This window comes from Ailuropoda melanoleuca, chromosome 11 (assembly GCF_002007445.2).
Source record: "Ailuropoda melanoleuca isolate Jingjing chromosome 11, ASM200744v2, whole genome shotgun sequence".
In the NCBI taxonomy this organism is placed as follows: Eukaryota; Metazoa; Chordata; class Mammalia; order Carnivora; family Ursidae; genus Ailuropoda; species Ailuropoda melanoleuca.
Genome location: NC_048228.1, coordinates 99,462,597 through 99,475,510, shown reverse-complemented (window position 1 = coordinate 99,475,510; position 12,914 = coordinate 99,462,597). Strand labels below are relative to the sequence as shown.

Sequence of the window (12,914 nt, the reverse complement as noted above, 5' to 3'; positions counted from 1 at the left end):
GGGAGAAGGAGACTCCCCATTGAGCAGGGAGCCCTGTACAGAGTTCGATCCTAGGACCCCGGGACCATGTCCAGAGCTGAAGGCAGACACTTAACTGACGGAGCCACCCAGGTGTCCCTACAACTACCGCTTTAGAGGGCGGCCTGACCATAGGCTAGCAAAGCATGGAAATGCCCATCACCTGGGACCCAGAAAATTCTGTTTCCAACGTGTGTAGTCTAAGAGCTACATGCACGTGTGCCCATGGACACGTGTAGCGTGTAAGGAATTCGCAGCATCATTTACAAAAGTAAGGAGCTGGGCATTGCACTACTGGGTATTTACCCCAAAGAGACAGACGTAGTGAAGAGAAGGGCCAAATGCACCCCAATGTTCAGAGCAACATTGTCCACAATAGCTAAATTGTGGAAGGAGCCAAGATGCCCTGCAACAGATGACTGGATTAAGAAGATGTGGTCCATATATACGATGGAATATTACTCAGCCATCAGAAAGAACGAGTTCTCAACATTTGCTGCAACATGGACGGCACTGGAGGAGATAATGCTAGGTGAAATAAGTGAAGCAGAGAAAGACAATTATCATATGGTTTCTCTCATCTATGGAACATAAGAACTAGGAAGATCGGTAGGAGAAGAAAGGGATAAAGAAAGGGGGGGTAATCAGAAGGGTAAATGAAACTTGAGAGACTATGGACTCTGAGAAACAAAGTGAGGGCTTCAGAGGGGAGGTGGGTGGGAATGGGATAGGCTGGTGATGGGTAGTAAGGAGGGCACGTATTGCATGGTGCACTGGGTGATATATGCAAGTAATGAATCATCGAACTTTACATCGGAAATCAGGGATGTACTGTGTGGTGACTAACATAATATAATAAAAAAACATTAAAAAAAAAAAAAAGTAAGGAGCTGGGAATGACCCCATACCAGAATGACCGCATCTGGTATGGTCTCAATCTGAACATCTGTAGCACAGTTAAATGGACTGAATTAGATCTGCGTGTACCAAGATGGAAAAAACGATGTTGAATGACAACATCCAGGTGTAAGAGGACACTCACCATGTGATACGGCTCGTGAACCCTAAAGACTACCAAACACAACCCTTGTCTGTTGTAGGTACACACGTGTGTGGTACGGACAGACAGAAAAGACACACATGCCAGTTCCAGGGAGGGAGAGAAGGGAATGCAATCCAAGTAATGTCACTATAACATTTGAGACAAAAACAAAAAGCCCTGAGTAAATGTGGCAAAATCTAAACAAGCGTCCTAATGACTTATGACGTGGACTTTCCTCTTTCTTGGAATTTTTCGTAATTAAAATTCAGAAATTAAAACCTGGATTGTTGCCAAACAATAAGGAAATAGCTTATGCAGGTGAGTATCTTCTAGAGTCCCAACCGTGGGGAGATCGTGCTAACAGAGTCCTGCGGGTTCTTCCACATGTGCACTCACCTATGTGTGTGTACTCATGCCTACATCCACGGATGCAGTCGTCTATATGTTATTTTTTTAAGGAATCATATTGCATTTACCATCTCACAACTGGCTTTTCTACGTAAAATACATCTCAGACCCTTTCCTTTTATGCTACACCTAGGTTTGCATCCTTACTTATTCTTAAAGATTTATTTATTTTAGAGAGAGCGTGCGCACGCAGGCATGCGCCCACCAACACAGGGGGGAGGGGCAGAGGGAGAGAGAATCGCAAGCAGACTCCCTGCTGAGCGCAAAGCCTGACCTGGGGCTGGATCTGAAGACTCTGAGCCTGACCTGAGCCGACACTAAGAGTCGGATGCTTAGCCAGCTGCACCACCCAGGCGCCCCTGTATCATTATTTAAAAACTGACATTACAGAGATGTTATGTTCCCTGTTGATAGGCATTTGTATTATTCCTATTTTTTATTGTAGAAAGTGCACTCGTAATTGACATTCCTGTGTGCATGAGTATTTCCACAGAATGAATTCTTAGAACAGGAATTTATAAATCAAGGACTTTAAATGTATACTTTTCTTTTTACAATCTAGCTTTGAGTTGGAAATTCCTCCAGCAAAGTGGAAATTAGTGATGTTGAGATACTGTCACTGTAAAAGTATGAAGAGTATGTTTTAAAAGGAAAATTCTTATTTATGCTTAAAGAAGACAGCCCACAGTGCAGGCTCCTTGTGAAAATAATTTTTGCTTGAGCATACATTGGGTAAGAAAAGTGACAAAAGCTGTCCTGAATACAGTAGTGGTTTTATAGGGATTCATATTTATTCATCAGTATTTGAAAACTGGCGGAAACATGTGATAGACTGACAGACCGTGCAGACCCAGGGCGGTCTTTCCACTGCCCCTGGAGATGAACGCCTCTGCAATCCAGCATTTCTGGCCCAGTAAGAGAGTGGATTTTAGTCTTTCCCTGACTGACGTTTCACTATTGTTAAAACAAATCGAAGCAGATGGCCTGCTCCTGGCTGTCCCCTCACGTGTACTCCCGGCTGCTGCTGACCAGCGTCCCTGTGAGCCCCACCAGCCGTCGGCGGAGTCCGAGGCAGGGGCCGCTCACCTCTGCCCCCAGCACGGCAGGCATTCTCCGTCTTACTTTCTATAAATGGCATCCTGCCGCATCACTTGTCCATGACTTGGAGCCAGCTAGTTACGGAACGAAGCATGCGTATTCATGCAACACAGAGAAACACTGTATTTAACTCTCTCGACTAGGTCTTCACCCTCAGACCTACTCAAAGTTGAACAAATAAAAATATGACTCTAGAGCCCCATCTGGCTCCTACTCTCTCTCTCTATTTTCCTTCACAGCCAAACTTGTGGAAAACACTAGCATTCTTGCTGCTCTACTCCCTCGCCTCTCGGGCCCTTGAGCCCGTCCTCATTGGCCCACCCACCTTTCCTCGGAGGCTGATCTTGCCACAGGGCCCAGGCACCTCCACCTTGCTAAGCCCCTCCTGCTGCCTGGCCTCTTGACGGCGAGGAGCATTGTCACCAGAGGGGCCTGGTGTGACTGACTTCTTCCCTTCCCCTCCCTACGCCACAGTCTTGGATGTCCTCACCCCTCGCCTGCCCCCTGTCCTCCCCACCGTCCTTTGTCTACTTATTCTCCTCTGCCCAGCTTCCAAAGGTTCAGAGTTCTTCACAAATTTTTTCTTTTTGTTTCCTTTATTACCTTGCATTTTCTCCTGAGATTCGAATCCAGCCCTGTGGTTGGAAAGATCATCCAGAAGCCAGTGGCTCCCAGAGGTTCACCTCTGGGTTGAAACTCCCTTCCACACTCTGGACCCCATCTGCACCAGGTTGCAGAAAAGGATTACCTGACTCCCTGAGCAAAGCTGCCTTTTCCTTTTCTTCCAGAGCTCTGGCCGCAATTTGTCATTAAATATTCTTTTGTGATGCTTTCTCCTTTAGTTCACCTGTCAAATTTTTCTTGCTAAGAGTTCCTTTTTAGCATTTCTGAGAAACTCTTTTGTCAGGTACTAAAAAAGGAAATAGAAAATATATCAGAAAACCTTACGGTGACCCATAACTCAGTGAAATAATTTTCTATTGCAGTTTTTCAAAAGGAGGCAGGGAGGGAGCAGCTAAAGGCATAAGAGAATATCAGACCACTTGATACTTGTGGCTCACAGGTATTTGTGGACCACTAACCAGATGTCAGGCACAGTTCCTGTGTTAACTTACTCCTCTCAACAACTCTGTGAAGTACATTCTGTTAGCGTCCCTAGTTTACAGGTGAGGCATGGAGAAGTTAAGTTGTTTGCCTGAGGCCAGCTACCAACTGATAGAATCAGGATTTCAACCTACAGAGTCTGATTTCAACATCTGTGCCCTTAACTACATGCCTTACCGCTTTTCAAGAAGGACGTTTCTTGGGGTGTCTGGGTGGCTCATTCGGTGAAGCGTCTGCCTTCGGCTCAGGTCATGATCTCAGGGTCCTGGGATCGATCACTTCGTTGGGCTCCCTGTTCAGTGGGGAGTCTGCTTCCCCCTCTTCCTCTCCTCCCTACTTGTGTGCACTCACTCTCTTTCTCTCTCTCTCAAATAAATAAATAAAATCTTTAAAAAGAAAAAGAAGAAGAAAAATGTTTCTTAGTTCATTGCTTCTTCATTCTGTGAGGTCCTCAGAGAGTCCTGAATCTTGGCCATCCAACCACTGCCTCTCTGTCATCGCCCACCATCTTCCTTTTCCAGAGCCAGCAGTTGAATGATTAGAAATCTCGGTGTCTGTGCTTCTCTGTACACCTCCACAGGCTGAGTCATCACAGGTACAGCCTCCAGACTCGAACCTTCCTTCTGGAGGTCAGGCTGTGCTAATTCATGAGACCCTGCCTCCGTGGTATACAAGGGCACTTTCTTAGGCAAATCTCACACTGTATGTTGTCGTCATTTATCTATGTGTCTAACTCCTGAGCCAAATGGTAAATTCCTTGAGGACAGAGACACCTCCAATCTGGTGTCTGGAGTCACCTGGAGTGACACCTGGTACTTGCTCAAAAAAAGAAAAATTATCTAATTAACTAAATCATTAATAGCATAATAGAGTACATTTGGGTTCTGGATTTGACTGTCATTCATAAGAGGGCTTAAAGCAAGGCATTAAATAATTCCCATGAACTTTAAATAATGGGAATAAACATGAAAGCATTTCCAACGGGTGCCTCTTCAAATGAACCTGAAATGTTGTTCATCTAGTTAGAAAACTCTCCCAGGCAGCCTGTGACATTACTTCATCTCCTAAATGTAGAACTTGTGATTTGTATAAACAGAGACGGACTTTAATATGTTTGGTGTTAACTAGGACAACAATGTGCTTTCCTATGTGTACAATAATTTAGTCCACGAGAACTGAGTTTACCGGGCCTCTTATTTTTATAACTTCAACAGTGGCTGTTTGCCTAAGGGTACATAGTATAAGAAGAAGTTTAGAAGGTAATTTAGTCTAATTGAAGTCAGATTCACCTAGGGAAAACGAAATCAAATAACCTCTCGAAACATAGCATCCTGTTGTCTTCAAATTTCCATTCATATCCTTGGATTTCCAGTACTTTAAGAAGTATCGTAGGTATCAGATTGAATGTACAGTCACTACAGCTTTATTAGCTTCTTTTTTTAACGGCAAACCCCTCTAAATAACTTTTTAATATATAATAATAATAATAACGTATTCTGTCTTCTAGGCAAACAAGAAAACTGCGTGACGCTGAACAAGAGAAAGATCGAACCTTGCTTAAAACCATCATAAAAGTTTGGAAGGAGATGAAATCCCTTCGAGAATTTCAGAGGTTTACGAACACACCCTTGAAACTTGTTTTGAGAAAGTAAGCTTTTTTTCAAAAGTTGTTTTATTGGGCTATATCATGCATGGAGAAAATGCGTAAAAAATAATTATGAATAAATAATTAATAAATAATAATAACAACTAAGAAAACGAATAAATAATGATGTAACCACTCCCCAGGTTAAGAGATAGGACATTACCAGTACCTGGGCAGCCCCCGTATTCCTAACCCCAACTACTGTCTCCTCTATCCCAGAAGTAACCGTTTTCCAGATTTCTATGATCAGCATTTCCTTGTTTCTATTTACAGATTTGCCATCTATGTGTAATTCCTAAGAAAATGTAGTTTAATATCACCTATTTTTCACGTATCTGCAAACGAAAGTAGGTTGCGTCCACCCTTCAGTGCATTCTTCACTGCTGTGTGAGATTCACCTTCTTTTAGCGCGTGGCTCGCTCGAGTTCGTTTATTTTCTTTGCTTTATATTAATTCATTAGATGAACATAACAAACTTTGCCCATTTCGCTGTTGATGGACATTTGAGCTGATTCTGTTTTTCAGCTTACGGGCAGCACTTCTGTAGGGATCCTTACACATGTCTGTTAAGCTACGTGCACCTGCGCTTTCCCGAAATATACCTGGACGTGAAATGGTTGAGTCTTAGGAGATGTGCTTCTTGATACTCACATGCCGAATCCAAACACTTTTCCAGAGTGGTTGTGCCAGTTTATACTTGGACCAGTGTCCCGTAGATCCCTATCACCCAAAACATCCATGTCACCTGCTGCCATCAAACCTTACTCTTTGCTCGACCTTATATTTCCCATTCATGAATTGGCCATTTTGATTTCCTCTGTTCAAGGCGTGTGTGGATTTTTGAACTGGACTGTTTGTCTTTGTTTCCTTTTCAGAATTGGTAGGAGCTTGGTGCATATCCTGGACAGGGGGCCTTGTTGATGGTGTGCGTTGCAGATACCCTCTGGCACTCTGTAGTTGCCTCGTTATTCTGTTTTGCTGCTTTTGATGACAGAAATTCTTAATTTTAAACAGATAAAAATATGTTCATCTTTTCTTTCACGATCGGTGCTTTCGGTATGCTGCTTTAGAAATCCTTCCCCTGAGTCAAGTAGATATTCCACTCTATTGTCTCTATAATCTTTATAGTTTTACCTTCCTCATTCATCTTTAGTCCCTTTGGAATCGATCTCTGTGTACGGTGTGGAGAGAGTATGCTTGGATAACGTTTATGCTACCTAAGTCACTAGACTTTGATACGACTAAGAGGACAGTTGTCACAACAAAACCATATTTTGTATCTTCATGGAAGCGCATCTCTGCTGTTGGTTTTGGTCCCTTCCTGTTTGTTTCTTCAGAGTAAGTGTTGTGCTGTACATCGACATGAAAAGTAATAAATGTGGGCAATGATCTGGTACTTTGCTTCAAAGACAGCCATGTTTCAGCCAAAGATAGCTGCAGATTCTGATTTTCTTTTAGGGTGGTAATTTTCCTAAGACTCAGGAAACACCCTACCATTCCCAGGACAAACACAAGATTGTGCTTCATGAGGACAGGGACCTAGTCACCGTTGGATATCTGGTCCCAAACGGAGCACCTGCCACTTGGTATCTGCCCAGTTAATATTAGCTGATGAAAATAAGTTCAGCCTGTCCCACAGAAACCATGGGTGTCTCCCAGAAATTCCAGGGTTTCAGCTTCCGAATTCCATCTCCCAGGCTGCCCCTCCCACCCAGAAGCAGAAATTTTTACCTGTTTTCTCTTTCTTTCCTTCAGTTTAAGATAAACTAAACTTTATAGGAAATTTGCCCTTAAGATCACCTCTAGGTGACACTTTTTGTGATACTTAACACCCCTTCCTCCCATAAGTAGCTGACACCTAAATTCTTTTGAGGCGCCCTTCTTCACACTCCTGATTCATCTGGAACCTTATGATGCAGCTTAAATTTTTCCCTGCAAAAGTCATCAAATTTCCACTAGCTTATGGATGCCTCTGAATAACAGGGAGCAAAGCGAATGGGTCTCTGTATGTCAGAGATGGAGCATAATTGATGAGCCGGATTTCTCCGATGTGTATACATTGCCAGGGCCACTGTGTTTCCAAAGTGATGTCTTCAGTAGTACCCTAGAGCTGAGTCTGTGCCTTAGGGAACTGCTAATTGCTAAACCACCAGGCCCCACGTGAACGTAAGCAAGTCTGTGTCAACCTCAGGCACCTGAGTAAGTTTATCTAGAAGGGGCAGGAACTTTAGGAGTAGAGCCTCCGGGCCAGGCTGCATGGATCACGTAAGCCGCCCGGGCAGTGAGCGCAACAATCCCAAGGTGCTGGGAAGAGAGAGGAGGAGCTGGGTGTGGCGTGCCTGCCACCCGCTGCCAGATGAGTCACGCGGCTGATTCCCACACCACAGTTGTTTAATCTCGCGGGGACTGGGCCACAGCACGTTTTTTGGCAGGAGATCCCACAGCACTGATGGCCTGCCGAACACACTGCAGGAAACACCGCTTTGGGCTGGGCAGGGCTCCTGATAAAATATCAGCGGAATCATCAAAGAAGAACTCAAATTGCCAGTCCAAAGTCAGACTAGTCGTTTCGGGGGCTCAGAAGCAACATAATGCAGTGGTCCCTCGGAGACTCGAAGCCCTAGTAACTACGACGACACTCTACCCCGGGGCTGAGAATCTGCAGATGTACTGTCTGTGTGCTCTGGGTCACTTAGCTCCAAGGGGCGTCGCTGCTTAGCGGTAAATAGTTGGGGCTCCCGGTCCAGCTCTTCCACTCACAGCTGTGTGTTCTTGGGCAAGTCACTTCATCTCTCCTCGTGTGTAAAATGCAGCTGATCGTAGATATCGGCCTCCCAGGGCTGACATCTTTTTTTTTTTTAATTATTTTTTATTATATTATGTTAGTCACCATACAGTACATCCCCGGATTCCGATGTAAAGTTCGATGCTTCATTAGTTGCATATAACACCCAGTGCGCCATGCAATACGTGCCCCCCAGAGCTGACATCTAACAGGTTACAAAGCTCTCGGACGAGGACGTGTCACATAGCAAAGCCCCATACAGGTGTCTGCTGTTATTATTCCTCTGTTACTCAATTTCAAGAACTAACCAAGGTACTGTAAATTGTTTTAAAGGGAAAAAGTTGACCAGAAAGCAGACGAAGAAGCATTTGAGGCAGAAATTCAAGCTGAGATAAGTGAGTTGTTGGAAGAGCACATGGAAGAATATGACCAGAAGATGGAAGGGTACAGAGCCGCATACCAGCAGTGGAAAGCCTGGAAGAAAGCCCAGGTTTGTCAAGTCCCTCGGCCTCGAGCAGGGCTGACCTTGGGGACAGGAGGGGTCTGGGAGGCCGCCCCTTGAGGCCGGAGGAGGGAAACGGGACAGGCGGAGTGGGGCCCCTCCTGGCTCTGCTCTGTCTGCCATTGAATGTAGGGCATTGACATTTCTGGGCTTCCCTGGGAAATGATACAACTTTGTACACATAACCGGGCAACATTGAATAATAATAATAATAATACTAAGTAACAGATCAGGTAACTTGCAATAGCTCGCCCACAAGCCTTACTTTACTTTCAAGATGTGTCCTTGGCCTTGAGAGTCAATATTAATGATCTCCAGAATAGCTAACATTTTTAAGCTCTTTCTACATCCCAGGCATTGCCTCAGTTCAACAGCCCTGGGAAGAATTTCCTGTGATTGTCCCCATTCTGTAGATGAGAAAACAGGCACAGAGAGGTCAAGGGGCTGAGCAGCCTGCCTGAGCACACACAGCGGCTTGAGGCAGAGCTGGGTCGGCATCCGCGTCCATTTGGTTCTGAAGACGTGGTCGTAAGTGAAATTGCAGAGTTTCTGCTTGACATGAGATTGCTTTTACCCAACAGAGGGCCAAGAAGAAGAAAAAGAAGCAAGCCGTCGAAGAGCATCCCCACGGGGAGGTAGAACAGCCGTGCCCCGGGGAGGAGCCTGTGAAACCGGTCCCCCCGGAGCCCACCGATCGGGCACTGGTCGAGCAGCAGGTGAGGGAGAGGGCAGCCCGGAGCAGGAGAAGGCCTGGGGAGCCCACACTGGTGCCGGAGCTGAGCCTGGCGGGGAGCATCAGTCCCAACGAGCAGTGTCCCAGGTGAGCAGACGCCCCCCGCCCGGCACAGTGTGACCAGGAGAGTCATGAGCTCTGTAAACCTGTCTCAGAGGGAACTCCATGAACTGGTAGATATTTGTCCCTATTTTGGTGATTTCAAATGGTTCCCTTCCTCGGGCATCTCCACGGGCCACGTAGGAGCATGCTGAGGGAAGCTGCCTGTCACAGGTGCTCCCTGCATGGCTTTTGATTTGGAGCCTTTGTCGGTGACATCAGGGTGTCTTCTGTCCACTGGCAGCACGTTCTCTGCTCCCCAGCACGGACACGCAGGTCTGTCCTTGGCCCTTGGTTCAGCTGCCCCAGGGGCTAGCTTCTCTCTTTGAAGGCCCCCCAGAGAGCCTCGCAGAGGGACTCTGGATAGCCCCTGTAGCCATCTGAAGCAGATTCTCCAGATTTGATAGAAATACACTTCTGGGGATGCCTGGACGGCTCCGTTGGTTAAGCGTCTGACTCTTGATTTAGGCTCAGGTCATGATCTCAGTGTCGTGAGGTCGAGCCCCATGTTAGGCTCTGCACTGGGCGTGGAGCCTACTTAAAATCCTCTCTCCCTCTCCCTCTGCCCCTCCCACCACACATGTGCTCTCTCTCTCTCTTGCTCTCTCTCTTTCTCTCTCTCTCAAAAAAAAAAGAAGAAATATATTTCAAGTCATTCATGTGGTGCCTAAGAGAGAAACAGTCAGAAACTTCGCCTTGCATGCATACATCTGTATGTACAATAAATTCTGTCACCCTCAGAGATAATTAGGATGTGGGGATTCATTAGAATGTCCATATAAGACTTCCTACAACCTCCTTAGTTTCAAACTTCTGTTAATGTACCAATAATGTATTTTTTAATGATGGCTTTTTTCTTGTGTTCTCCCAACTTCACAGCATTTGGATACTACACATAAATAAATGATTCCCCAGCACTGAATTAGCTATTTTCAAGCCACAAATAGCATGCTGTATTAAAAAAAAAAAAAAAAGAACATCCAAAATATGTGATTACACGGTTTGTTGTTTGTGGGTTTTTTTTTTTATTACATGTTTTTTAAAGGGAAAATTTAGCTTGATTTGGCAGTCTTTTGTCATGAGTCTCATTTTGACTGAGAATATATACCTCAGTCTTCAATTTCTTGGTTTTCACTGGGATTTGGGACTATAACCGAGGTTACCCCAAACCAGTGATCATGGTCGGCCCTTCTCATCAGGCCATCATGTAAGGGGGGTCATGCAGAAGAAAGGGGCATCTTAAGTCTCTTTGTAGCAGGAGGTTACTGGGAAGAAACTATGAAACATCTCTGAGTTGAGTCTTTAGGTGTCTTGAATACTTCTTGAAATTTGGTGTTAATTCCTTTATAGAAAAAAAAGTTGAAGTCATTGGAGCAATTCTATACCTGGGGTGGGCCCAAATTACAGAGACGTAAAAAGTTAAAACTACCACCCAATTCAGTGGGTACAAAATTTCTATTTGGAACGCTGAAAACTTCTGGAGATGGCTAGTGGGATGAATGCATAGCATCGTGAATGTATTTAATGCCAGCGAACTGTCCACTTAAAAATAGTTAAAATGGTGTGTTATGTTGTGTATGTCTCACTGGAATTTATTTTGTTAATATTTTAAAAGTTTTTTTATTTATTGATATGAGAGAGAGAGAGCACGAGCAGGGGGAGGGTCAGTGGGACAAGGAAATCCCCCACTGAGCTGGAAGCCTGACTCAGGGCTCAGTTCCAGGACCCTGGGATCATGACCTGAGCTGAAGTCAGACACTTAACCCACTGAGCCACCCAGGTGCCCCTGTCTCACTGCAGTTGAAAAAAAAGACTTCACCACCCAAAAAATTCTGAGTGTACTTTGGATTTTATTTCATTTTTCTCCACGTTCCCTGTTCTTACTAAGATTGAGTTGCTATTGACTTAACCAATAACTAGCCCACTGGGTGGGCGTTTCTGAAAATATACACAATAAAATTAAAGACTACTCTTGGGGGTTCCACTTTTTTTTTTTAATTACCTGGCTACAAGAATGATACGCTTGCTGGGTTACCTTTTTGGAATCCAAGTGGCCTTTTAAAAAAAGAAACCGTTCTTAATCCCCTGTGTCCAGTGAGTACTCACCATTGGAAAGTGTCAAAAAAAAAAAAACAAAAAACTTGAATCTTGGAGAAGTGGATTTGACCTGTTACAATATGCTATTACATTTTTAGGATAAAACATCCCACCCAAATATATATCACTATTGTCCCTTATGGATTGGATTCACTGTACTTACAAGAGCTATGTTTCCGTTTACTTAAAACTTTGGGGTGCAAACATAAGGCTTCTTGGAAAACAGTTAAGGACACCATAATACAGCGAACGGTGCTTGGACTGCAGTTCTTGGGTCCCTGGTGGACTTCTGTGTGCCTCTGTCTTAGTCTGTATCGCAAATTGTTATATAAAGTTCCTCGAGACCGAGGGCTGTTTTGGTACCACGAGAGCTCTAGTGACTGGCAGAATCATCTCCAGTGTATCTTGTTCTGTTCAGTACCCAGTTCGTCAGATGCTCCAGTTTTCCCTAGTAAACGACTAACCTCATCTATGATCGGTCTCACTTTGCAGGGCAGAGGTCTTGCGAAGGGAGGATGTCAAGAGGCGCTCCGTTTATCTAAAAGTGATCTTCAACGACAAGGAAGTGTCCAGGACCGACAGTCGGCCACTTGGGGCAGACTTCCGAGTTCACTTTGGACAGATTTTCAACTTGCAAATATTCAACTGGCCAGAGAGTTTAACATTGCAGGTATGCTTTTTAATTATAGTCATTGTCCCAAGAATTTTTTGGTGATCACAGGTACGAGGTGGTTTTAAGATTGATTGGTTGGTTGGTTGGTTGTTTGGTTGGTTGATTTTAGAGAGAAAGAGAGAGAGTGCACAAGCAGTGAGGAGGGGCAGTGGGAGAGGGGGAGGGGAAGCAGACTCCCACTGAGCAGGAAGCACAACATGGGGCTCGATCTCACTGCCCTGAGATCATGACCTGAGCCAAAACCAAGAGTCGGATGCTCAACCGACTGAGCCACCCAGGTGCTCCCTGTACAAGATGGTTTTAAACCATCCGTTGGTGATGCTGGTGTCCTGATAGATTTTCAAGGTGAACAGGAGGTCAGCCTCCTCATGGGCACGTCTGTCCTTATGGTCTTGGCAGAAGGAGATCTGTTTCCTCCTCACCTCCTGAAAATACTGGCCACAGTACTCCAGTGTGTGCCTCGAGTTGGGGAAGGGGGATGAGAGGTGGGGGTCCCTGGCTTTTTCACTGGAGGAGTACTTCCATATCGCTGTCTACCTGGATGCTAGCATGATATACCCCAGAAATCAATACCCCCATTATCACAGGTGGCTATGATGGGGTGGCTACAGGTTATAGGATCCCCCCAAAATAAATATCACTGCTGATCTAAGTCCCACCATTAATAATACATTTATCTGTACCTGTTTTAGTTTCCTAGGGCTGCCCCA

At 45.0% G+C, this 12,914-nt stretch overlaps 1 protein-coding gene across 3 annotated transcripts in view; it reads left to right on the top strand.

Annotated features, from left to right (window-relative positions):
- Positions 1 to 12,914, top strand: part of CC2D2A (coiled-coil and C2 domain containing 2A) — a 145,028-nt gene that overhangs the window by 69,356 nt on the left and 62,758 nt on the right. For all 3 annotated transcript variants that reach the window (XM_034672096.1, XM_034672095.1, XM_034672094.1), the window contains 4 exons: positions 5,178 to 5,318; positions 8,434 to 8,590; positions 9,184 to 9,422; positions 12,024 to 12,201. In XM_034672096.1, the coding sequence (XP_034527987.1) occupies positions 5,178 to 5,318; positions 8,434 to 8,590; positions 9,184 to 9,422; positions 12,024 to 12,201 (715 nt within the window). The remainder of the gene's footprint in view (positions 1 to 5,177; positions 5,319 to 8,433; positions 8,591 to 9,183; positions 9,423 to 12,023; positions 12,202 to 12,914) is intronic.